The sequence below is a fragment of the Castanea sativa genome, chromosome 10, assembly GCF_040712315.1.
Source record: "Castanea sativa cultivar Marrone di Chiusa Pesio chromosome 10, ASM4071231v1".
Classification (NCBI taxonomy): Eukaryota; Viridiplantae; Streptophyta; class Magnoliopsida; order Fagales; family Fagaceae; genus Castanea; species Castanea sativa.
In genome coordinates, this window is record NC_134022.1 from 26,756,997 (window position 1) to 26,783,657 (window position 26,661).

At 36.7% G+C, this 26,661-nt stretch overlaps 1 protein-coding gene across 1 annotated transcript; it reads left to right on the top strand.

The window, feature by feature from the left end:
- Positions 1-21,865: 21,865 nt before the first annotated feature.
- Positions 21,866-24,820, top strand: LOC142613230 (uncharacterized protein OsI_027940). The gene is made up of 6 exons (XM_075785476.1): positions 21,866-22,034; positions 23,026-23,212; positions 23,590-23,743; positions 23,873-23,913; positions 23,996-24,128; positions 24,499-24,820. The coding sequence occupies exons 1-6, from the start codon at positions 22,030-22,032 to the stop codon at positions 24,618-24,620; spliced, it is 642 nt and encodes a 213-aa protein (XP_075641591.1). The 5' UTR covers positions 21,866-22,029; the 3' UTR covers positions 24,621-24,820.
- The last annotated feature ends 1,841 nt before the right edge of the window (positions 24,821-26,661 follow it).

A 26,661-nucleotide genomic window follows, 5' to 3' on the forward strand; every position in this document is an offset into this window, starting at 1 on the left:
TTTTCATAATTCATATATTATAAGCAAACAGAATAATGGTTATAGTTTATTCCAACGTATAATTGTTCCCTCAAATTTCAAAAATAAACATCATTAGTTTCTTTGTTACCTGCAGCCGACGTTTTTTTTTTTTATTTTTTTTTTTTTGTGACTAATAGAATAACGATGTAGCATCTTTTTCTTTGACTGGTCGTTTCTTTTTATTGAAGTATTACAAATTTGAAAAGAAATCTCTACCCCTTACTCTCTTACCCGCCTCTCATTTCCTTCTCTACCACAACGACCTTTTCCTCTAAACCTGAGAGATAGAAAAGTTACAAGAACTTGATATCCTGGTCTTGTCCTGCGCCACCAAAATACATATAATTGTAAGGTCGCAATTCAAGCCCTAGCCCAACAAAAAGGAGGACATAAGTCCAAAGAACCTGATACAATGAATTTATAGAGTGTGAGCTAGAAATTTTGATTCTAATGAGCTTGAACAGTAATGGCAATGACCCAAAATCACAAAACAATATAGATGAACAAGTTTATAAGATGAAGTTTATTCTCGGACTCAAGCCGAGAACCAAGTGTTTATATTTCTTCTTACTTTAAAGATTCTTTACAAATATCCTCCCCTTCTCTTTTACAGGACCTCTCCCTCTCTTCCCCTAGATTCAGATTGCTTCCCTTGATACTTATCTCATCCACCTCTTTTGAAAGTCCCTAGGTAATAGCTGTAAGGCTGAAAATCACTGTTCAAGTATCACTTCCTCATAAATGCGCTCAGAGACTTAGGTACAGAGCATTTAATGCGGTGGTAGCAACTTTCTCTAAAATCTTTTCTTTACCCCTCTTGCTCTCTGTGCCCCTTTTAAACATATCTTCATCCCCAAGACCTTCTAAAATATTATTCTAGTTAACATGACGTTCCACTTGATCCTCGCTGCACTCAGCCGAGAAGATAGTCTTCCTCGGATTATTTACGTTCACCTCATCTACCACATTTGCTTTCAGGGCTTTAAGTTTGATATTGTTATTACCATTAACTCGTCCTCGTACAAACAAACGTCATTGGCTCAAGTCCATGGCCCAAAAACGTATCTTGGGCCCTTTGTCTCCACAATAATAATACATTAAAAAAATTTACCATCTTAAAAATAATGAAGAAGATTTGATAAACTTCTCAATGTGAATGAGTTAAATAGAGATGACTCAGATGAGGAAATCTATTGCTTTGGAATTGATCGAATTGTGTTATACAATATGATTGACAATTCGAATGCTAGGGAAAGTTAGAGAATTTTGCGAGTTTCAGTGTGAAAGAGCATAACATGGAGAACCCATAATAATAATAATAATAATAATAATAATAATAATAATAATAATAATATTGTTTTGGTGAAATGGGTGTGCGTACATAAAAGTGTGATCTTTTTTTTTTTTTTTGATGAACAGAAAATTTTTATTAAAAATGAGAATAGCACTACAACACCCTTCTGGACTCTTCCAAAATAACGGAAGAGAAACAGTCAGGCCAAAACCCACAACCAAAAGATCCGAAAAAATTACAAGATAAACACCACTTAGCTAAGGAGTGTGCAGCCTAATTACACAACCTAGGGACCCAAGAAACAGAAATATTATCAAAGAAAGACAAAAGGGACCTCAAATCAGCACATAGAGACTTGATTCTCGAAGGAGGAGGCATTGCCAAATTCGAAAGAAGCTGGAAAACAACTTAAGAATCAGACTCCGCAAGGACAGCTTTGCCAACCAAAGCAAGGGCAATGGAAATCGCCCAACTAATTGCTTCTGCTTCAGCTTGGAAAGGGAGGGTGGTGTTCACTTTCATGGAGCCAGCAAATACCAACTCCCCTCTCCAGTCTCTCACTTTCATAAAAGTGTGATCTGAGAAATCGGTTTGGTTTATATTATTATTACCAAGCCTCTATTCAGCGAGATCATCTTGGCAAAGAAGTCAGATAAATATGTGAAAATACTGAGTCTCTATGGTTGCAAATCAGTGAGAAAGAATGGCACAAAAAGAGTATTAATTTTGTAATATTTTAATATAAAAAATGCCACATCACTTTTCTGTTAGCCACCTATGCAAAAACACTAACGACAGTTAATAAAATTACTAATCTTGCTTATTTTTTAAACTTCAGTGACTAATACCTTCTCAAAAAAAAAAAAAAAAACTTGAGTGACTAATAATGTTTATTTGAAACTCAAAAGGCTAATTGCACTTACAAGGTAAACATTATGGACTAATAGTGTAATTTCACCTCTTTTTTTTTTATGGATAAAGTTTTTCTCCAAATTAGTTTAAAGAGAAAGTTATACATTTGAAACATTAGGGACCACTTGAAATTTAAACATTTGATTGATAGCATAATTATTGATCTTTGATATTTTTGAAATTTTGCAAGTATAGAGGATATAATAAAAACATGCAATCTAACAGTTAGATTTTCAAAATTCACATCCAATGAAAAAATATAGGAAGAGTTTAAAGGGTTTCTCTTCAAACTAGTTCAGACAAAAACCTTTTCCTTTTTTTATTATGGTTTTGTCCATGAGACACCTCAAATTTCAAATTTTTAAATAGGTCACTTAAACCCGTGGTTGTCAAAATTCTGATCTAGATCCTACAATTTTACGATCCCACTAGCCCAAAATGATCCGAATCTTTGCGATGGTTCAAGATCAGTAGGATTGTATAATTCTGACGATTCCAAACAATCTTAATTTCTTGCTGTCTTCTTAACTTGACAAAATGCTTAGTTGGACCCAAAAAAAAAAAAATAACATCCCAATAGACCAAGTTTTGCTATTCTAAGGTAGAGAGATAGAGTGTCAGCTGGACACAAATAAAAAATAACATTTCAATAGAGTGTCACGTTTTGACGTTTTTGACATCTTTAAATGATGCTTACAAATGGATGTAGTAATGTAAGGTAATTACATTAAATGGATGCAAATTTTTTGTTTTTTATGAATGAATGTATAATTTATGTGATTATTTAACATATCAATGTGTATTTTTTTTTTTTTTTCTCAAATAATGTAAGATCTTACAATCTATAATCTGATTTCTACGATCCACAATCCTACCTACCTCCTACAACCCTACGTAAAATCCCGATTTTTGACAATCTTGCTTAAACCTTATATTTCAATAAATGTATATATAAAGAAATATATATATATATAATATAAATAAATAAAAAATAAAAAAACCCAAACAAATCCCCACACCTACCAGGGACAGAAGGTGGTATATCCTGCACCCGGCATATATGCCGGGTACAAGATATAAAAATTGCAGGGACAGAGCCAAAACTCTACTATTTGGGGGCAGACCTCCAGGACCAAAATGAAATTTAATAACACAACCTTACCCCTTTTACTAAAGAAGTTGATTCTCATGTTCAAACTTGTAATCTGTCCCTTTTTTCTTTTCTTTTTTTTTTTTCTTTTTTTTTTTTTTTTGCTCATTGTTTTTGGTGTAGGTATTTGTTAAATATATTTTAATAACGCAACCTTACTCCTCATTTACTAAAGAAGTCGATTCTTCGACTCAAACGAAGAATCAAACTTGTAATATGTCGTTATTGGTGTAGATGATTGTTATATATATATATTTTAATAACGCAATATTACCCCTAATTTACTAAAGAAATCAATTCTCAAACTCAAACTCGTAATTTGTCATTTTTGTTGTAGGTGATTATTATATGTATTTTAATAATGCAACCACACCCCTACTAAAGATGTCAATTTTCAGACTCAAAACTTATATTCTGTCATTTTTGGTATAATATTATATATATATATATATATATATATATATATAATAAGTCGTTTTTGGTGTAGGTAATTGTTATAAATATTTTAAATTTTATTTTGGCCTTAGAGGTCTGCCACTCAAATAGTAGAGGTCGTAAATCAAATATACAATACTATAAGCGTAGACATCTATTTTCCTATTTTACTAATTAAAATAATATATATTATCCACTAAAAAAATATATCCCAAAAAAAATAATCTCCTCTCTCTAACTTTCTCTCTCTTCCTTCCTCCCATCTCTCTCTCTCTCTCCACTGTGAACAAACCCAAACCCCAACCATAGCAAGAACAACCACGTGAAAATGGCCACCTTGCCGCCACCACGCCACCGGCCGGCAACCACAACCACAACCAAACTCACCACCAACAACAACCGCAAGAAACAACCACCAAGAGGAAAAGAAACACAAAAAATTGCCAAAAACCACCACTAACAACCACAATCACAACACACGGCCACCATAAAAACCACCAAGAGAAAAAAAAAAAAAAATCGAAGAAACCCACCACGAGGAACCACAAAGACACCAAAACTGGGTTACAAACCACCACGCCACCGACTCCACACGCCCACTCGCCGATCTCCACACGCTGATCAGCAACCCCAAGCCGCCATCAGAAACCCACGCCACCGATTAGACAACCCACGCCGTCGATTAGCACACAACTCGCCGATCTCCACCTAAATCTCGCCGATCTCGCCACAAAAAATACCCAGAAAAACGCCATCACCGCCGTGAAAGAGCGACTGATCTCGCCACAACCTCCAACGCAGCACCCACGCCGTGAGTCCGTGACCACGCCGAATCCAACCTAACTCCGATGGCATGCTTTGAACGAGACAGGGAGAGATGTGAGAGAGGGAGTGAGAACTGATTAGGATGAAAGATAGGGAGAATCAGAGAAAAAAAGAAAAAAAAAAAAAGAGAAATAGCTGAATGGGAGAGAGGGAGAGAGCGAGAGAGAGAGAAATAACATAATAAGTTTACAAGTTGCTACAGCACCGTCTTAGAAGTAAGATGGTACTGTAGCGGTATTGAAAAAAAATTTACAAGTAGCAGAATGGAAGCTGGCTTATTTGGTGTATTAATGCTAAAATTCTCTTACTGTAGCATTTGGTGCATCATTCGCATTTTTCCCTAAACGTTTTACATCGTTCACTTCCTTTCTAGCTAGCCACTCAAGTCTCTAATTAGAACCGGTGTTCTCATACTTACTTTTAAGTTTAACTCCCTTCAATTAGATCTATCTTTGGCTTAAAATACCCTATAATGATGGCAATCTATAATTCACTTTGTTTAGCAAGTCCTCTCACACTATCTTTGTTTACTATTATGAAGGCTCTATATAATAATGGACCATATGTATAGTGTGTTATATCTTCCTTAACAAATATATATATATATATATATATATATATATATATATATATATTAAAATCTTGATAGGTACAAAATTCTTCTTTTTAGTTTTTCATTTATATATATACACATATACACGCACACACAAAAGTTACATGTTTGCAAAAGTATCATATAACAATATTTGAAAAATATATAATAAAAAAAGACTTAGCATATTCGCACCCCACATATAAATTTCTGGTTCTGCCCCTATCAGTACTCATCGTGGACTATCTCGAGAACTTGATCACACCTAGCATGTTGAGAAGGACAACTGACACCGATCAAGGATAGCAAAGTGAGATATAATAGATAATGTACGGACGTATAAAAAAGTAGAATGATAAAAAATGTTTAGTTATTTCCCGTGTGTATTTGATAGATGAGATGGAAAGTTGGAAAAATAGAAAACATGATTTGAATAAATTTTGTGGAATAAGAATTAATGACAACAGAAATGTTGTAACTGTTTTTTTTTTTTTTTTGAGAAGAGGAAATGTTGTAGCCAAAATATGGACAAAATAGTAAATTTTCTGTAATAAACATTTTCTCACATACTTTTCCTTCCAATTTTGGGAGAATGGCTTTTGGTAATTCGGTGGAAACTTCACTCGCTCCTTTTTCCATCCTTTCTCGTTCCCACCAAACCAAATAAGTTGAAAACTCTAATTTTGCTTCCTCCATTTTTGTTCTTCTCACTTTTCCACCAACCAAACGTACCACAAGAAAAGTATTCCACGTGAACATTTGCCTTTCATTATATTATTGTCACATTTCTTCCATTATCTCTTAGAGAAAGGACATTAAAAAAATAAAAATAAAAAAAATCTTGCAGATACTTCAGCCGATATCATCAACCACATTATTTGTTTATTTGTTTGGTCATTTGATGCACTCGATTGTTAGAGACAAGGAAGTCATTTGTAGGTCCAACGCAAATGAATGAATGATCCATTTTCATCAAAAAAATAGAGGTTTTGTTTTAGGTAGTCAGATTTGTACCACAGATATGAAACATTGCCAAGCATACTATTGATTGAATTGAACCTGTAAATCCTGATCTTCCATGTGACATGTAACCGGGACAGCATGGCATGGACCTGGGTGAATGATTACTCTATCATCTTTGAGTCTCAGAATATTTTCATGGCTTGTGTACTCACAAAAACTAGCACATGTAGCAAGGACATTGTTATAGTTGTAGTTATATTATCATGCTGAAAAGCATAGGCCATTGTAATGGCCATTTTGGGCCTAAACCCAAGTTTAGAATATTCGTTTACTTGAAAGTTCTGGCATTAACTTTTGAGTGAGTGTCCAAGCTTTTTCTAAGGCTGGGCTTGGGTTTTCGAACATGCAGGCCTGAAAACCAGTATAAAAACTATCCCTGCCTAATAGTAAATCTAACCCAGTGGGCTTTTTTTTTTTTTTTTTTGCTGAATTTGCCCAGTTGGGATTGATTTTAGCTTCCTTCATTGGCTGAAAAGTCCTTAAAAAAATATAACGGATGAGATAATGGTCCTTGAGTGAGGCTGAGATGAGCTTAAAGCCCATGTAGTCATCAGCAGGAGGAGGGTGGGCTTTCTATAAGGCCTAGCCTACTTATGTACAATAGATTGAGCTATACCATATTTTTAAAGAAACGAGGGTGAGTTGCACGTGCGGACCCTCTAGTAAGAAAATTAATATAAATTTTTTTTTGTTAAAAAATTATGAAGTTATGTACTTAAATTCAAAATAGCTATTTAAATATCTATATACTATGACAATTTCTTAGAACTTATTTACTAAATGTAATATCTACTCACCAAAAAATGCTACAAAGAATGATAATGAATGTCATCATTTTTCTATAATATTTAAATTTTCGTAATAAATAATAATATATGCTACAAATTTTTTGAAGATCTTCATTAAATTAAATATTTGCAATCATCTACAATGAAGATTTTGTTATTCATATTTCATTCTTTATTATCTTATTTTATGAATCTAACTACGGTATTTAGCTTACTTATTTTTAATGAATACCCTTTTAAGTAGAAAAATAAATTAAAATAAGAACAAAATAACGAAAGACATGTGATATCAACGTTTTTATTAGATAAAATTATAGGTGTAGAAGATTTAAACCTAATAAATTAGTGTTTTCTAGGTAACAAATAGAACATCATATATCATCATTCTAACTTTCCAAGCATGACTACTAGTCTATGACATAAAAATACACAAAGAAATTTTTTGGGACATTAAAATTTAGTAGGAGTATATTAGACATTGCACAATGGAATATTTTAGGAATTATAAGATTTTGTTAGGATTTAACTAAGAGAAAAGCAATAGGGGTATATGCTCATTCACAAAATATAAATGATGAAATTATTCAACTTTACTTTAGGGGGGAATGCAACTACCCTGAACATAAATGAGGAAAGTGTTACTTCATCAATTTGTGTGTGTGTTATGTGTGTGTAAAACAATGTGTGTGTGTGTGTGTGTGTGTGTGTATTTTTATTTTTTAAAAAAAACTTGAAACAATGTGTAAAAAAAAAAATCAACCAAAAAAAATTATGCATTAAACAATGAATTTTAGTTCAACAAACTGAATAAACCAAAAAAGAAGTCTAGAAACACAACAACAAGTCACGATATTTTTACAATACCTTTATTTTTAGCTATGGTGGATCCTAGTCTGATATTTTTTTATTTTATTTTAGAGTAATATAACATTCACAATATTTTCATAATAAATCTTAGGTGGTAAATTGCTATTGGTTTTAAATTTGGCTAACCACTTTTAACCGTGTATTTAAAAATAAAATAAAAATCCAATTGAAGAAAATTGTGCCTAAAACAATGAGTTTTGGCTTACTAAATTTTACTAAACAAAAAAAGAAGCTTAGGAACACAACAAAATGTCACACAAAAAAGAAGTTTAGAAATATAACAAAACATCACAACATTTTCGTAATATTTTTTATTTCCAGTTGTAGTAGGTCCTAGTTTGATATTTTATTATTTAATTTTTACATCCATAGCATTTTTACAACGAATCTTAGGTAAAAAATTATTATTAGCTTTAAAATTATGCATTAAAAAAAACATGCAAAAAGACAATACAAGAAAATTGTGCGTGAAACGTACAGTGAATTTTGGCTTACCCAATTTGACTATATATACTGATGATGCGAAGAAAATCAGTGGGTTGGATGCTTCAGACTTGAAAGGACTATTGGCTGGCTTGATAGCCTGAAAAAGCAAGAAAAGCGATCAAAGGTGACTGGGGTTGCCGGCCAAGAACCCTCTGATGGCAAAGTTAGTTTTTCTCTCTATAATTTTGGAGTTCAAACTTTTTAGGATGTGTAAAAGCGTACCTTTGTTTGGTCTGAATGAGCGTTTATATAGTGTCCTAAAGACAATTATCAAACTTGTAACCTCTCCTGGATTCGAGGAGATGCGAGGGTTCAAGGATAACTTCCACAACTGCTTAGGAGTTACATACTTCTCACATAACGGTCACTAGAAGTTATGCGTGTAATAAGGAGTTGTAATGCACATTAAGGAAAATCCCTAAGTGTCAGGGGCTCGTCCAAGGGTTCTCCTGTCGAGCGTACCTCGTTTAGAAGGAAGGTCGTCCCCCTATGGACGACCTTGTTCAGGATGAGATCTATGTCTCCCTTGGACAAGACGGCGTGGTTTTGTCACTTGGCCTTGCGAATCTCGTCCAAACTTCTTCCTACATGGACGAGATTATTATGGACGGGGTTCCTACAATCCTTGCTTTACTGGCCTTGTCCTGGACGACCTCTTTGGACGACGTTGGAGTTGGTATTTTATCATACCCCATCAGTTGCCCCCTTGTCTATGGGTCGTCTAGGACGTACATCAACTGACGTCATCATTTGGATGCGTGTTTTTTATTAGCTGTTGTGTATGCCATGTGTTGCAGTTTCATTGCCAACTTGTCATGTTGATTTAATTTTTCGAGGGAAGTGCCACGTGGCATGTCTTGATTAGTCATGTAATTCGAGACACCATTTTTCAACGCCTATAAATAGTGGAATTCCTCCCATACTCTCTGCAATTTTTCAAATTTTCTTCTTTGACATCCTCGTCTTAGCGCCTTGTCTAGAAGTTTCCTGCGTCCGTAGTTCCCCTTCGTCTAGACTCAAGTATTTTCTCCATCCTCGTCCTCAGGTTTTAAGATTTCTCAAAGAATGTCTGAAGTAGACCTTTCTTCGTCTAACAATAGTGTTGACAAAGCTATAGACGAGTACCATGACCCTAGTAGTTTTAGTGGGTCTAGTGATAGTAGTAGTAGTGATTGCAATAATAGTAGTGAGGGAAACACCACGAACAAGTATACGTCAGGTGTCCTTGGGGTTCCCCTAGAGGTATTTCAAGAAAGCCTTAGGACGAGGGCTAAGTCAGGTTCTGGGGCTGGCACAAGCGCTCCCTCGTCTTCTACTCAAGACAAGGAGGAGGTGGTTTATAGTTGTGCTATTAGGGTTGCTTCTAAGACAGATGAGAGAAAGTTAGGCATTCTTAAGACTTGGTACCAAATCCCTGAAAGTTTAAATCCTAGGGTTCTTGTGCGTGATGAGTGGTGTTGTCAACCCCGTTTTGGCGTTGGCATTTATGAGGCTTAGCTCTTGGGGGGTTTGAGGTTGCCTTTCAATGCCTTTGCTAGGGAGTTGCTTTCTAGGTTAGGTTTAGGTATATGCCAGTTCAACCCCAATGCATGGAGGCTAATAGTCGTTATGCAAGTTTTATGGAGGGAGGTGTTTGAGGGGGATCGTCCTCTTACTATGGACGAGTTCCTCTTCTGTTATAAGCCCTCCGAGATTAACCAATCCCTTGGCTTTTATCAGTTCACAACTAGAGGGAGAGATTATAGGCTGATAAAATTCTTAGTCACCTCAGATAGGAAATGGAAGACAGAGTTCTTCTTCGTCTCTGGCTTTTGGGTTGGACGCCCTATTGAGGTTGACAGGGATCCATTCCCTCCCTACACAGGAGAGTTAGGAAACCTTTGTCCTGAAGATATGTCTGGTTGTCCCTTTACTTCTTGTTACACTTTTTATTGTAGTCGTCTGATCACCCTCCTCTCTTTTTTGTAGGTGCAAAACGACCTCATTTGAGCAGGTTTTACCTTGAGCGAGTTCAGAAAGCTCGCCTACACCCTAAGAGGGACTTCCACTCTTTGGTCACTCTTCAACGCCTCGCTACTTGGGGACTTGGTCCTGAGCCTTCTCTTAAAGCCACAGCCCATGAGCATACAATCCGTAGACGTAAGTTTTTATTTAGAGTGATCCCTTTTGTCATTTCTAGAAGTGATTCTAACAAATTTCTTTGCAGGAATGGCTACCATGAAGGAGAATAAAGGGAAGGAGATAATGGATGAGGATGTGGGGCCAGAGGTTCAGTCTCAACCTCAACCTGCCCTCGGGGAGTCTCATCCTCGTCCTGTCCTTGAGGATTCTCAGCCTCGTCCTGTCCTTGAGGATTCTCAACCTCGTCCTTCCACTGGGGATAAAAGGAAGAGCTTGTCCCTTGGAGTTGATTTTGGGAATCTTCCAAGCAGACGTAAGGAAAAGAGGGTTAAGCATAGGTCGTCCAAGGCTAAGGACGCTCAAACCCAGGACGATCAACCCAATCCTTTCCTCGTCCTCCAGGGTCATTCCATCCAAATTCTGGATGTTGATTTTGAATCTAAGGATCCCCCGTCCTTGCAAATCTCATCCAAAGTTGCCGCTCCTTCTTCGTCTCAGCCCTTTCAATAAGTACCTCAAAACCTTCTTTCCAATGAGGACTTGGCTTGGGAAAGGTTTGAGAAGGTCGTGACGGACGAGGACGTAACGGCATGCTATGACATGTCCTTAAAGGATTTTGAACGTTCTGGCGTTCATGACCTTTTTAAGCTATGTCTTTTTCATATTATGTATGCCTCGTCTTGTCAGCTATGTATATATGCGTATTATAATGAAATTTTAACTGGTGCAGGCAATGTCTAAGTTTATCGCCGCATCCAAGCAGGCAACTGAATTAGACAAGATGAGGATTCTACTTGAGAGGACAGTCCAAAAGGGGAAGGACTAGTCTAAAAGGTGGGCTGAAGTGGCTGCCAAGGCTAAGGAAGATGCAAAGAAACTGAAAAGCAACGTCGAGGGGTTAAAGACAGACATCAAAAAGAAAGACGCTCGTCTTGAGCTCCTCCAGAAGAAGAACAACGAGTGTAGCGCCCTTCTTGCAAAGGTTAAGGAAGACACAGTTGCAGAGTTTAAGGCGTCCAAACAGTTCACTGATCTACTGGACACCAACTATGCAGCTGGGTTTGAAGATTTCAGGATGGAAGCAGTGGAGAAGTTCCTTGAAATTGACTTCAGCCTTATTAAACTTAACATTGGTGGAGTTACTTCAAGTTCCCTCCTCCAGACAAGCTCAGAGGACGCTAATGTTGAGGACGATGCCTCTACAAAGCCAGCTCAGGACGACCCCAATACTAATGCCCCTCCTGTTTGAAGACGAGATTTTTAATTTTTTCCAGTGTTATTGTTGGTTTTTCTTTTAGTTGGGTCCATTGTTTTTAGGATCCTTATTTAAAATGTATTTGAATACAATTCTCTTGTCCAGAGTGCTTTGGATGAGTTTATTAATAATTGCCTTTTAAGGCTTATTTTGTAAGGGTTTCTGGACGGTGATCGTCTACCCTCTTTAGACTAATGAATATTTACTTTTAACCATTATTTATTGTATGGATGAGTTTATCCTCTGTTTTCATCATTAATGTTATTGGCTTTTAAACAATTTGAGCATTCTAAGTGTTGAGTGGTCATCCATGCGCTTTTCTTATGGACTACCCACCTATGCACGGACGTCTTTGTTAGCCATTTAAATTTTTCTAAGTGTGACTCATCTTAGAAACGACAATGATGATTTTGCCAGTCTTTTAGCTCGTCCTTGGGATAGGCAGTTGGCATTCATCTTTCGTCTAGACGTTTCTAGTGTTTGCCTCGTCCTAGAACACCTGGACGTCTTGGCCAGATGCTCGTCCATGGACTAGCTTCACTGTATGCCCTTTTCTCGTCCGCTTATTTTCAAACGAGGAAAGCTTAGATGAGTATGCCTTAGCTTTTTTTTTTCTTTGCTTTATCCTCATTTCGAGGAAAACTTATGAATGTTACATCCCTGCGTCCAGAGATTTTCATTCGTCTTAGGCTTTTGCCCCCTTGTGAGTACTATCATGAAAATTAGATTTATGCATTAAATACATTAGAAATCTAAACCACACTATTATATAAACATTGTCCACAAATATGGCACATGCTTAGAAGCTAGTGCCTTAGGAAAATACTTACATACATAACCTCGTCTTTCACAAACTTGTCTGTAAACGGTGCAAAAGTTTAAGAACTAGTGCACTTTTATTCTTAAAACACATCATAGTAGTAATAAGAACACAATAGTAAATATAAGTAATCAGGTAGACCATAGCTGTAACCTCGTCTTTGCTTCCCCTCGTCCCAACTCATTATTGATAGTACCTCCTCAGGTGCTCCACGTTCTAGGGATGCTCTAACTTCCGTCCATTTGAAAGTTTTCAAGTAGTACGACCCCTACCTTTTACAGTTGATTACCCTATAGGGTCCTTCCTAATTGGGTCCTAATATTCCATGAGCTAGGTTCCTGGTTGCCAAGGACACCCTTTTAAGAACAAGGTCTCCAACGTTGAAACGCATGGGTTTTACCATGGCATCATGCTGCCTAGCCATCAGATTCTTGTATCTTGTTGTCCTTTGCTCCGCATCCATCCTTACTTCATCAATGAGATCAAGGTCAAGACGAAGTTGTTCTTCATTTTCCTTCTCTTGATACTTCATCACTCAGTGGTTAGCCATATGAACTTCTGCTGGTATGATTGCTTCACTTCCATAGGCTAGCTTGAAGGGGGTTTCTCCTGTCAGGGTTCTCACAATCGTTCAGTAGGCCTAAAGAACACTTGGTAACTCGTCTGGCCATATCCCATTTGTCCACTCGAGCCGAATCTTGATAATTTTCAGCAGGGATTGGTTTGCCACTTCTGCTTGTCCGTTCGCCTGCGGGTGGGAGGGCGAGGAATAGTGATTCTTGATTCCGAACTGTTCACAAAAGTCCCTGAAAGGTGCGTTATCAAACTGTCGTCCGTTGTCAGATACTAGTACCCTAGGTACTCTGAACCTACATAGAATATTCTTCCAAACAAAATTCTTAACATTTTGCTGAGTAATTTTTGCAAGAGGTTCGGCCTCCACCCACTTGGTAAAGTAGTCAATCTTTACTACCAAAAATTTCATTTGTCTGATTCCTAGGGGGAAAAGACCTAGGATATCCAGTCCCCATTGTGCAAAGAGCCACGGGGCTATCATTGGGGTCTAGTACTCCGACGACTGTCTAAGGATGTTGCTATAGCATTGACACTGGTCACACACCTTGACATAAGCCTTAGCATTTGCTTGAATTGTAGGCTAGTAGTAGCCTGCATAGACGACCTTATGGATTAGCGATCTTGCTCCTGAGTGATTCCCACATGCTCCTTCATGAACCTCCCTCAGCACATAGTTTGATTCGTCTAGAGCCAAGCACCTTAGGTAGGGCTGAGAAAAGCCTTGCTTGTATAGTACTTCGTTTATGAGGACGTACTTGGCAGCCCTGACCCTCAGCTTCCTAGCCTCATCCTTGTCTTCTGGAAGCCTGCCATCCTTAAGATAGATTATTATTGGATTCATCCAATTTTCTCCTCCTCCCATTTGCTGTATATTTGGGAGATCTATGCTCGACATGTATTGGATTTTGTCGTACTCATCCATAACTCCTCCTCCCGAAGCTGCTTTTGCCAAGGCATCCACTTCCATATTTTCCTCCCTTAGGAGTTGAACAAAACTCACTTCTGTAAACTTTTGGACAAGCTGTTTCACTTTGCTGATGTATCTCTTCATCTGATCTTCCTTAGCATCACACATTCCTTTCACTTGATTGATGATTAGCTGAGAATCTCCTTTGACTATTATTGATTCCGCCCATAGGGACTTAACCAATTCCAATCCTTTGAGTAGGGCTTCATACTCAGCTTCATTGTTGGTGGTTTGGTACTGCGAACGGGTTGCGTACTCCAGCTTGTCACCCTCTAGGGACCTGAGTATGACTTCAATCACCCTGCGTATAATGTGAACGACCCATCCACATTAATAACCCACATTTCAACTTCGTCTTTGTCCAACTCGTCCTGGCTGGGGGCAAATTCCGCAATGAAATCCGCTAACGCCTGTGTCTTTATCGCACTCCTCGGCTAGTATCTGATGTCAAACTCACTAAGTTCCAGTGCCCATTGGATTAGCCGTCCGGCAGCTTCTAACTTGTGCATCGTCTTCTTTAAGGGATGATCTGTTAGGACATTGATAATGTGGGCTTGGAAATAATGTCTCAGCTTCTTAGAAGCTGTGATTAAAGCAAAGGCTAGCTTCTCCATCATCGGGTATCGTCCTTTCGCTCCTCTCAATGCCCTGCTCGTATAGTAAACTGGTTTCTGAATCCGCCCTTCTTCTCTGACCAACACTGAGCTCACAGCATGCGGGGACACTGCCAAATACAAATACAATTCTTCACCGGGTACAGATGGACTTAGCAATGGCGCCGTCATGAGGTAAGTCTTCAGGTCTTGAAAGGCCTTCTGACACTCGTCTGTCCACTCAAATGCCTTCCTGAGAATTTTAAAGAATGGCAAACACTTGTCAGTAGCTTTCGATACAAACTTGTTAAGGGCGGCAACCCGTTTGGTAAGTGACTAGACTTCTTTGACATTCTTCGATGGTTCCATATTTAGTATTGCCATAATTTTGTCCAGATTTTCCTCAATTCCTCTGTGTGAAACCATGAACCCTAAAAACTTTCCCGACGAAACTCCAAAAGCACACTTGTTTGGATTTAGTTTCATGTTGTACTGCCGAAGTGTATTAAAGGTCTCTTGAAGGTCGTCTGGATGCTTCCCCTTATCCAAGCTCTTTACCAGCATATCTTCGACATAAACCTCCACATTTCGCCCGATTTGAGGACGGAACATGTGGTTAACCAGTCTTTGATAAGTCTCCCCTGCCTTCTTCAAACCAAAGGGCATTACCTTGTAGCAAAATAACCCTTGGCTGGTAATGAATGAGGTTTTTTCTTGATCTGCCTCGTCCATTTTTATTTGGTTGTAACCTGAGAAGGCGTCCATGAAACTCAGCAACCTGTGACCTGCTGTCGAGTCCACCAGCTGGTCAATGCGTGGCAATGGATAACTGTCCTTGGGGCAAGCTTTGTTTAAGTCAGTAAAGTCCACGCACATTCGTCACTTGCCGTTGGCCTTCTTTACCATGACTACGTTCACCAACCAGTCCGGGTAATAAGCTTTTCGGATGAACTCCGCGGTGATCAATTTCTGGACTTCTTCTTTGATGGCATTGTCTCGTTCAGGAGCAAAAATCCTCTTCTTCTAGCACACTGGTTTGGAGTAGGGACACACGTTCAGACGGTGAGTAATGACACTTGGATCAATACCTGGCATGTCCTTATGACTCCATGCAAATACATCAAGGCTTTTCTTCAAAAACTGGACCAAAGTATGCTTTGCCTCTTCTTCCATGCTCGCCCCAATTCTAGTGAACTTTTCGGGTCTACTCTCGTCCAAAGGGACATCTTCTAACACCTCAATAGATTCTGCTGCAATCCTTCTCTCGTCTATGCTCATCATTTGTACATGCTCGTCCGTCACCATCATGGCTAGATAGCACTCTCTGGCGGCTAACTGATCTCTTTGTACTTGGCCCACTCCATGCTCAGTTGGAAATTTGACGAACAAATGATAGGTAGAGTTACTGCCTTCCAACTATTTAAAGTTGGCCTTCCAATAATAGTATTATATGATGATGAACAATCAACAATGAGGAAATTTACCTCTTTGGTTATCTGTTGTGGATACACGCCAACCACCACCGGTAATGTAATGGTGCCCACAGGCTGCACCTTCATTCCTCCGAATCCCACCAATGGCAAATTCACTAGTTGAAGTTGATCTCGTCCTAGCCTTATTTGTTGGAAGACGGGGTAATACAGAATGTCTGTCGAACTGCCATTGTCTATCAATACCCTCCTAGTCGTATAATCAGCAATGAGTAGGGTAATGACTATCGCGTCATCGTGCGGATGGTGAACTCGTCCAGCATCTTTGTCCGTGAATGTGATAGCTTGCTTGTCTGCTTCCCTCGTCCTGGGAGATCGTCCAGACAGTTGGACGTTTTGCACCACCTTTAGGTATGTCTTCCTCAACTTGGACGACTGAGCTGCCAAGGTTCATCCCATAATAACTCTTATTTCTCCAAGTGGGGGTCTTAATGACTCTTCCACCTTGGCCTTCAGCTTCTCATCTCTCTGGTCTCGTCCAAGGAAATTCCTAAACTTCCCTTGCCTGATAAGATTCTCTATCTGCTGCTTCAAATCAAAACACTTATCCGTGTCATGCCCATAGTCTCTATGAAAGCGGCAATACTTGTTCCTATTGCGCTTATTAGGATCTCCTTTTATTTTCTCTAGCCACTTCAAGGACGGATCATTCTTGATTTGCATAAGCACTTACTCTAGTGGCGTATTCAGGGGTGTGTATTGTTAATTTCTCGCTGAGGAACTCGCCTTCTTACCATCTTTTTCTTTTTTCTCTTCTGCCCGAGCCTTCTTTGGACGAGGACCCTGATCTGGATAACGTTGGGACCTGCTTCTGAGCGTTTTAATCTCTTTCTCTTCCAGTGCCAACTGATGATGCGAAGAAAATCAGTGGACTGGATACTTCGAACTTGAAAGGACTACTGGCTGACTTGATGGCCTGAAAAAGGAAGAAAAACGATCAAAGGTGACCGGGGTTACCGGCCAAGAACCCTCCGATGGCAAAGTTAGTTTTTCTCTCTATACTTTTGGAGTTCCAACATTTTAGGATGTGTAAAAACGTACCTTTGTTTGGTCTGAATGAGCGTTTATATAGTGTCCTAAAGACAGTTATCAAACTTGTAACCTCTCTTGGATTCGAGGAGGTGTAAGGTTTCAAAAATAACTTCCACAACTGCTTAGGAGTTACATACTTCTCACATAACGGTTACTGGAAGTTATGCATGTAATAAGGAGTTGTAATGCACATTCAGGAAAATCCCTAAGTGTCAGGGGCTTGTCCGAGGGTTCTCCTATCAAGCGTACCTCGCTTAGAAGGAAGGTCATTCCCCTATGGACAACCTTGTTCAGGATGAGATCTATGGCTCCCTTGGACAAGACGGCGCGGTTTTGTCACTTGGCCATGCGAATCTCGTCCAAACCTCTTCTTGCATGGACGAGATTATTATGGACGGGGTTCCTATAATCCTTGCTTTACTGGCCTTGTCCTAGACGACCTCCATGGATGACGTTGGAATTGGTATTTTATCATACCCCATCATATACTAAAAAAGAAGTCTAAGAATATTACAAAATATTAAAACATTTTCACAATACTTTTATTTTTAGGATCCGAATAGATATATTTTTATTTTATTTGAGAGAAATGCTACATCTATAACATTTTTAGAACAAATTATAAATGACAATTTGTTATTGGTTTTAAATTGAACCCACTACTGATATCACTTTTTTATCATTCAAAAATACCTCGTCACATAAAATTTGTTACAAAATTATTGTGAAAATGTTGTGGACATAGCATTTCTTTTTATTTTATTTTATTTTATTTTGATATATAAGGAGAACTGAGATCTTGCGGTCGTGAAAATATTGTAATAAGAAGAAGATGTTATAACATTTTCATAATACATTTATTTTTAGTTGTGATTGTTCTCAGTCTCTTATTTTATTATTTTATTTTGATCTTTAAAAAATTGACACCTCAATAATTATGAAAATATTATAAAAATTTGTTGCGTCAATGTAATTGTATATGCACATATAATATTTAAAAGCACAAGTAAAACTAGCGTATTGTGGAAAAAAAAAAAAAAAAAGGCCAATGAATAGTGCAAATTGTCAATGTAGGGACATGATTTGCACCTAAGCCCATAAATGGGAAGGGGATAGGCCTAAAGAACCCAATACAATGAATTTGTAAAGAGCGGGCTAAAAATCTAAATTACAGATGTTGTTGTTGAGTCTACAGTGTTTTTCTTTTTCTTCCTTCAACCTTCGATTCCCCTTCTCTGGGACCTTCTTCTATCTTATACTTCCTTGTTCCTCTCATTTCCGCTCACCACGTGTAGGTCTAGACTGCTAATATTGATACTTGTCCCATCATCACATTTCTGAAGTTTTTAGGTAATAGCTTTAAGGCTGAAAATCACTATTCAGATATCACTTCCTCATCAATGCGGCTAGAGATTTGGATACAGAGCATTCAATGTGGTGGTGGTAGCAGCTTTCTCTTAAATATTTCATAACTGTTCTTGCGCTTTGTGCCCCCATGAAACATATCTTCATCAACAAGTAGGGATGACAATTTTTCTCCGCCCTGCTTAACCCGCCCCTCCCCGCTTCGCTTCGCACGGGTTTTTCCCGCCCCGCAAAGGTGGTGGAGTGGGGATGGGGCAAGCTTTTAGCCCCGTACTACGGGGTGGGGCAGGGATGGGTTTAGACTTTTTAGACTCGCCCCGCCCCTCTCCGTCCCCACCCCGCCCCGTGTTGTTAAGAGTTATAATTGTAAATTTTTCATATCCTAAAACTCTACTATTTAAACAAACATATCAATATCATCTTATTTTATTCTACTTAATGTAGTTCTCTACCTTTATTTTGTTATGTATTATACTATGATATTTTTTTTCCTTTGTGATTGTCTTGTTAAACACTTGGATATATTATTCAATTTTTTCTTAAAATTGATTTGATTTGATGGGATAAATTTAGTTGTAATTTCAAGTATATTTTTATTAATGAAATAGGTTTCATTAAAAAAATTGTATAGGTTGTAGGGCAAATTAACAAAACGTAAAGTTTTACGGGGTGGGGCGGGGTTTTGCGGGGCCTTAAGGGGCGGGGATGGGTTGAGAAAGTTTTCCCTGTCATGCGGGACGGGGCGGGGATGAGGCAAGACAAAACCATGCGGGGCGGGGATGAAGACCCCATCCTTCGGCCCCGCCTCGCCCCATTGCCATCCCTATCAACAAGACCACCTAAAAGATCATTCTGGACAACATGACGTACCATCTGATCCTTACTTCGCTTAGCTGAGGAGACACCCCTCCTTGGATTACCTCCTTTAGTTTCCTCAATCACAATTTACTTGTGGATCTCTAGGTCTGACATCTTCATTACCATTAATCTGTCCTCGGACAAATGAACAACCTTGGACAAAGCCCATGGCCCAAAATTCATTTTGGGCCTTTTATCCCTACAGTCAATAATTGTAAAAATATTGTAAGAATTTATTAAGTCAATATAACTATATATACACATAAATATTTAAAAGAAAAGGCAAAAACAACACATCCAAAACTGGCATATTGTGGTTTGTGGGGAAAAAAAAGCCTAACGAACAATGTTGTGAAAATGTTACGAAAAATATTGTAGATGTAACACTTCCTTTTTCATAATACCTTTAGTTTTTGTTGTTGATTCTAGTATGATATTTTATTTTAATTTATAAGGAATTAACATACCAACAGTTGTAAAAATATTGTGACAATTTATTGTATTAACTAACAGTTATATATATAAAGAGTGGACATGATATTACCCAAAAAAAAAAAAGCAGAGAAAAAGAAGAAGAAAAGAAAGCAGTGGAAAAAAAAAGGAACAACTGTTCAAAACTTGGAAAAAAAAAAACAAAAGAAAGGGACTCACTAAACCAAAGCACTGTAACTAAAGTGCTTTAGTTAGCGCATTCGCACTTTGTTAACTCAGTGTAACTGTATATACACATAAATATTTAAAAGAAAAGGCAAAAACAGCACATCCAAAATTGGCATACTGTGGTTTGTGGGAAAAAAAAAAGCCTAATGAACAATGTTGTGAAAGTGTTACGAAAAATATTATAGATGTAGCACTTCTTTTTTCATAATACCTTTAGTTTTAGTTGTAAATGATTCTAGTGTGATATTTTATTTTAACCTATAAGGAATTAACATATCAACAGTTGCAAAAATATTGTGACAATTTATTGTGTTAACTAACAATTTTATATATATACCCAAAAAAAAAAGCAAAGAAAAAAAAAACAGTGGGAAAAAAAAGAAGCAACTGTTCAAAACTTGGAAAAAATAAAAGAAAAGAAAAGATAGGGACTCACTAAACCAAAGCACTGTAGCTACAGTGCTTTAGCGCATTCGCGCTTTTATATATAGAGATAAAATCTTATGCAACACGTTTATGTTTAGTTTCTCTTTCCACATTAATATGAATCATATGATGTAACAATATTCTTTTTTTAGATTTAGATAAGTTAGAATTTCAACCTATGGCTTAAAATGTAGACAGGGCTCAAACCCAGGAATCTAAGTTATTAATAGTTACACACACACACACACACACACACACACACACACACACACACACACACATATATATATATATATATATGTTTATTTATTTTTATTGCATCTCACACACCACACCCTACAATATAACCATTCATTTTTTTTTTCTTTCCCATCTCTCATTCTAAGGTATAATTATGTTATTTGGTCCTAACAAAATGATCTCAACTTGATCCTTGTAAGTTAAAAAATAATTATTAGGTGTGCTCAAAATGCAGTGACAAGATACTCCATCTTTTCAGATTCATGATAGATCTCATTATGGATTTAATTAATAGAATTAGCCATAAACACGAGAGTAATGAACACCATATCATTGTGCTCTAAGAGTACCCATAATTTTCCCAAAGCTGAGTTAGGTCGGATTGGATTGAGGATTTACTTAATTTGAAGGGAGGGGGGAGGGGGTTAAGTTGGGTTGAAATATACCCCAAAACGAACCAACCAACTCATACACATGCTTAGTCGAGTATAAATGGAAATAGTGCTTATTTGTTGCATTAGATACTTTATGCTATTTGGTTCCTTAAAAAAAAAAAAAACTTTTTGCTATTTAAAACTTCATTCCATTAAATAAGATATAATGTGGTAAGGAATTTTTTTTTAAGATGAAAAGATGAATTGACCTATTTCGCAAGGAATTGGAAATGATACGATGAATACATCATTATCTTAAAATAATGTAGACTTTGCTGAATCATATTCACGTGAAATTTACATGTATGTGAGAGAGAAAATGTATATATTTTATTTACTATATATAAAACACTTTCACATGAGAGAAATATACTTATACCAAGAGATGTGTAAGTGTAACCCAATTGACACTTAATTTCTTCTAGAAATACAAGACACTTTCTACATATAGGGGTCAAAATTATCCTTCCAAATTATCGAATTAAAAAAAAAGAAAAAGAAAAAAAAAGAGAGAAGATTATCATTCCTATTGAGTCTCAGTTCTCGCAAACAAGAGCCGTTGATTCTCATCTCATCACAAATTTAAAACCGTTATCGCACGGTAAGAATACAAAGCTTTTTTTAAAGAAAGTGCTAGAAATGACGAGGCTTTCTCTCTCTATCACTTGAAATATCTTCTCCCTATAAAAGAAAAGAGAAAGTCCTAGAAAGAAAGAATATAACAAAGTCACACTCTTTGGTTTTGCTTCAATTCTAGGGTTTTATACTTTCTCTCTCTTTCTCCTCTTCCTTAACAAACATGAGGTAATACAGCTCTGCTCTGATTTCTTTGTTTTTGTTTTCTTTCACACTTTGATTTGCTTATTTTATGCTATTGCCGCCTTCGTTTACTTTACCTGTTCCTTGATCTGTTATTTATAGTATTCGTTTCTTAAACTTTGTTTGGTTTCTGAGAAAAAAAAAATTATAGGGTTTTCAATGTTGTTTTTGTTTTGAGTATATGTCTTTTTGGGGGGCTAAAGTTGGAATCTTTTTTCGTTTTTCTCAAACGATGTGGGGTTTTCGATTGTTTTTTTTTTTTTTTTGGGTTTTCGTTTTTTTTGTTCATTTTTAGCAAATTTGTAGAGGAAAAATGGCATCTTTGTGTGAAATGCAGTTGATTGGAATGGTATTTATGTTTGTATTTGTTATCTGGGAATTAGTAAATAATTTGTTGAAGAAATATTTTTTTGCTGAGAAGTTTATGTAGCTAGTGATTGTATGCCATAAAACAAAATTAAGACAAAGGGTTTGGAATGAGTGGCTAAGCATATTTAGGTTTAAGAGCATGCAACTAACGGACCCTGATTAGTCTGTTGAGGATCCATAGCCGATCCAAAGGTTTTGGGTCTAAGGCTTAGTTGTTGTTTTAGTCTGTGTGTGTGTGTGTTGGACATGGGATTTCAAACCAATGGTTAGGCTGGTACCTAGGAAGTAATGGTTTCATGATATAAATGTTGGCCTGTGTTACTTGCTATTGTAAAATGTTAAATTATGCAGTGGAACTAACACTACTTTAGGTAGTGTGCTGGGTCTGTTATGACTATAATTGATTTTTGCATTGCTAAAATCAAATTAGTCTTTCTATTAGTTGATAGCCGAGGGTAGGCAAAGTTGGTGTTTTCACGGTAACTAATGTTATACTTTGAATGCTTGTAAATGATATTTGCTATGTACATTGGTGAATGAGATTTCCATGTTTCTACATTTGTTATTGTTATGTCTTGTCTATAAACGAATGCATTTCCTATTGTAGTCGTCATCCTGAGGTGAAGTGGGCCCAGAGGGCAGACAAGGTTTTTATTACAGTGCAATTGCCAGATGCCAAAAATGCTAAGGTTAATCTAGAGCCAGAAGGTGTTTTTACCTTCTCTGCCAGTGCGGGAGCAGAAGACCACCTTTATGAGCTGAAGTTGGATCTTTTTGATAAGGTTAATGTAGAGGTAAGAAGCTAGTCTTCCAAATTATTCATAGCTTTTATTTTTTCTCCAAGAATTAACATCTGTTTAGCCTATGGCGCCATTTTGGCTGGGAATTATGATAAGTCACTTGTTTCCTTAGTTGTCCAAATCAGAAATTGAATATGAGTTCCATTAGTTTATGGTCATTTAACAATATTTCTATGTAGAAAAATTAAGAGTAGTTATGTAAATGGTCTGTAGGACACTTAACTTGGGTCAATTTGTACTTTGTTAGGCCTGTTGATGCTAAAGTATGCATTCTTAATATACTAGTTGGTTAGGAAAATCATGTTTTAACTCTTTTTCTTTTAATTAAATTTGTTTTGATGTGTTTGTTATCTGTTTCCTCCTTGATTTAGGAAAGTAAAATAAATATAGGAGTAAGGACCATATTCTGCATCTTGGAGAAGGCAGAGAACGGATGGTGGAAAAAACTTTTGCGTGGAGATGGCAAGGCCCCACATAATATCAAAGTAGATTGGGACAAATGGGTGGATGAAGATGAAGAAACTGGTACTGATTTTTTTATTTTTTTATTTTTTTGGGTGTAATTTTGTTTAATTTATTTAAATTGATTTGTTTAAATTGACAAATGCTGATATGCTCTTAGTTGGGAATTAATTTACTTTTCATTTTGATTAGGTCCTGGTGCTGACTTGGATTTGGGAGGAATGGACTTCTCGGTAGGGGAATATTAACTTACGAGATTTGAACCTTAAGTTTTGGTTATGAGCTTGTTGACTAAATCATTGCGGTATTTTGCAGAAATTTGGTGACATGGGAGGCATGGGTGGCATGGGAGGCATGGGCGGCATGGACATGGGAGGCATGGGCATGGGAGGCATGGGCATGGGTGATGATGCTATGGGTGATGACTTTGCTGACAGTGATGATGAAGGTAACAAACAAAGCCAGAAGTGCTTCTAGTTTATACATGGTGTATTGCAAAAAATTGTATATGGATTGTACTTGTTATGCTATAAAATGTGAGGGATCGCTTTTGACTTAAAGATTTTGAAATTGGTAAATATTGTTAATTTTTCTGTTGTATGCTTTAGATCACTTTAGAGAGAGAGAGCACAGAAAATAATTAACGGAGGAAGAAGGAAAGAAATATATTTGTTTGAAGATTTGTAGTTGTTTCAAAAGGCATTGCCTTGTTTGTGTTAAAGAAAAAATTGTTAAGAGTTTTTCAAGCTTACTCTAAGGTGTAGTTGTATTTTTTCTCCTGTTTATTAACAATGAAATATGCTTTTCTGTTATGTTAGACCAAGAAGTTTCCAAGCCAGACTATGACAAATTAGAAGAAGGTGCAAAAGCAGGACATGATGCTGCTAAGAGTGAGGGTGATGCTCCAGAAGAGAAAAAAGAAGCTGCTCCAAGCAAATAGTCTTATGATGGTTTAAAAATTCTTCAACTATGGCTTTGATTTAAATTCGTGGGGTGAAATTTTCAGTCTTAATGACTATCAATGCGTGTCATTTATTCTAACAGAGTTGATGGTGATGTTCGAATTTGCACAATATTTGGTGTTGGCTAAGCATTGATTTCTATCTTATAGACGGGCAAAATACTATATTTTTACTTGAACTAGGATGTTTACTACCATGTTTCATAAACGATAATCCTTAGTGGCATCATGGCTAAATTCATAGTGGACTTCATGGTTATTTATATTTCTCGTTGGAGTAGACAGGCGCAGGCCTAACATTGGAGTTCTCTAATCAAGTGTACATTTGGTACAATGAATGGATATTCATTAGGAATAATAGTCATTATTATTAGGAATATAATATGGTGTAATATAATAATTATTACTATTCATAAGTTTGATTGTTTCCTATCAGAAAGCTTGTAAAAGATATCTGAGGAAATTTTATATTTTTGAAAATATACTAATAATAAAACCTGGGACATACACTAAGGAAAAGTTATTACAACAATTTTAAAGACTTGTTATTATGTAATAAGTTATAACCAATCCATGCGTGGAATGACCAAACTTATCACATGAATAATTTTAAATTGTATGTACTTTTGTCGTGAGACTGAGGAAAATATTTACACCCAAAATATAAATATGATCTTTCCAGCTGTGATTTTACCATGCCCCATGAGACTAGTAAGAGTGGTCATGTGAGTGTGCAATAAAAGCGTGCTTGGATATAGAATTTACAGGTTGAGTTTAGGTCACCACAAGTTTTTGTCAAAAACATATTTTTGTTCCCCCCACCCAAACCTCGCCTCTCAATGTGCTCAGCCGATCAAATCTCAAGGCCTTTTATGGCTTGTCGGTCATCTTGAATATTTTTGGTAATTATAGGGGATAAGACTCTGGTACAAGGGGTAGTGTCAATCGGCCTACAAGCCATTGGCATCAATCTTCTGGATTGAACTCAAGCAAACTTCAACACACCAATGGGTTCAAATAAAGTCCTCATCTGTGTTAAATTACCCAACTCACTCTTCGTTGGCATTGATCTTCAGTGAAGACGAGCAATCATCATAGGATAATCAACTGGAATCGGTGTTTTTATGGTGAAACTCCGTGTAACCATGAAAGATGAAACTAGAAAAAGCAAAGCAACCGAGAAGTAGGTGTTCACCTTTTTAAGTGAACTTTGATTAGCATGGTCAACTACTCTACCAGTGTTAGAATATCAATACCAAGGTGAGTATTGATCAATCTAATGAATCAAAGGCAATGGTAAGGCCGAAAGTGTAAAGACAAGCATGCCAATAGGCAATGGTCACCCAATTTATTGTTAAGTAGGACTTGGGTACATACATTATAGTTGATATAGTGCGGATACATGGTAAGTATTGGACGTGGTTGTATTGTATTGAGTCTAGTGCACTGCACAAGACACTAAACTCAATACGTGTTTTTGTTAAAATTCAAAACTAATAATTAAACAAAAAAAAAAAAACAGTGAAATATAAATTGAGTAGAAATTCTTTGTAAACAAATTGAGTAAATATATTCATGATTACCAATTTATCGAACATTTTAATGTCATCAATTTTATTTGTATAGTATTATTTATGTTTTTTTTTAATATCACAATGTGAGGTATTGAATGTATGATTGTGTTAATATGTTAAATAGGGTTTGGTGGTAGATGATCACAGCATAAAGATTGGTTTTCGCCTATATATTTTGGATAATGTTGTTAGAATTTTTGTACCTTAGGAGGGTTCCTTGTCAATGTAAATAACATCCAACTAGTAAAATTAATTTGACAAGATTCATTTTAGATTTTAATGCCAATATTAATTTTACCTTCCAAACATAAATGTATTATTATATCAATAATTCTCGAATGCATGATGTTATTCGGTGAAAAAAAAATTACACTTTATCACCTTAAACTATACCTCATGTTATACTTTGCATCCTAAACTTTTCAAATGCACATTTTGCACCCTAA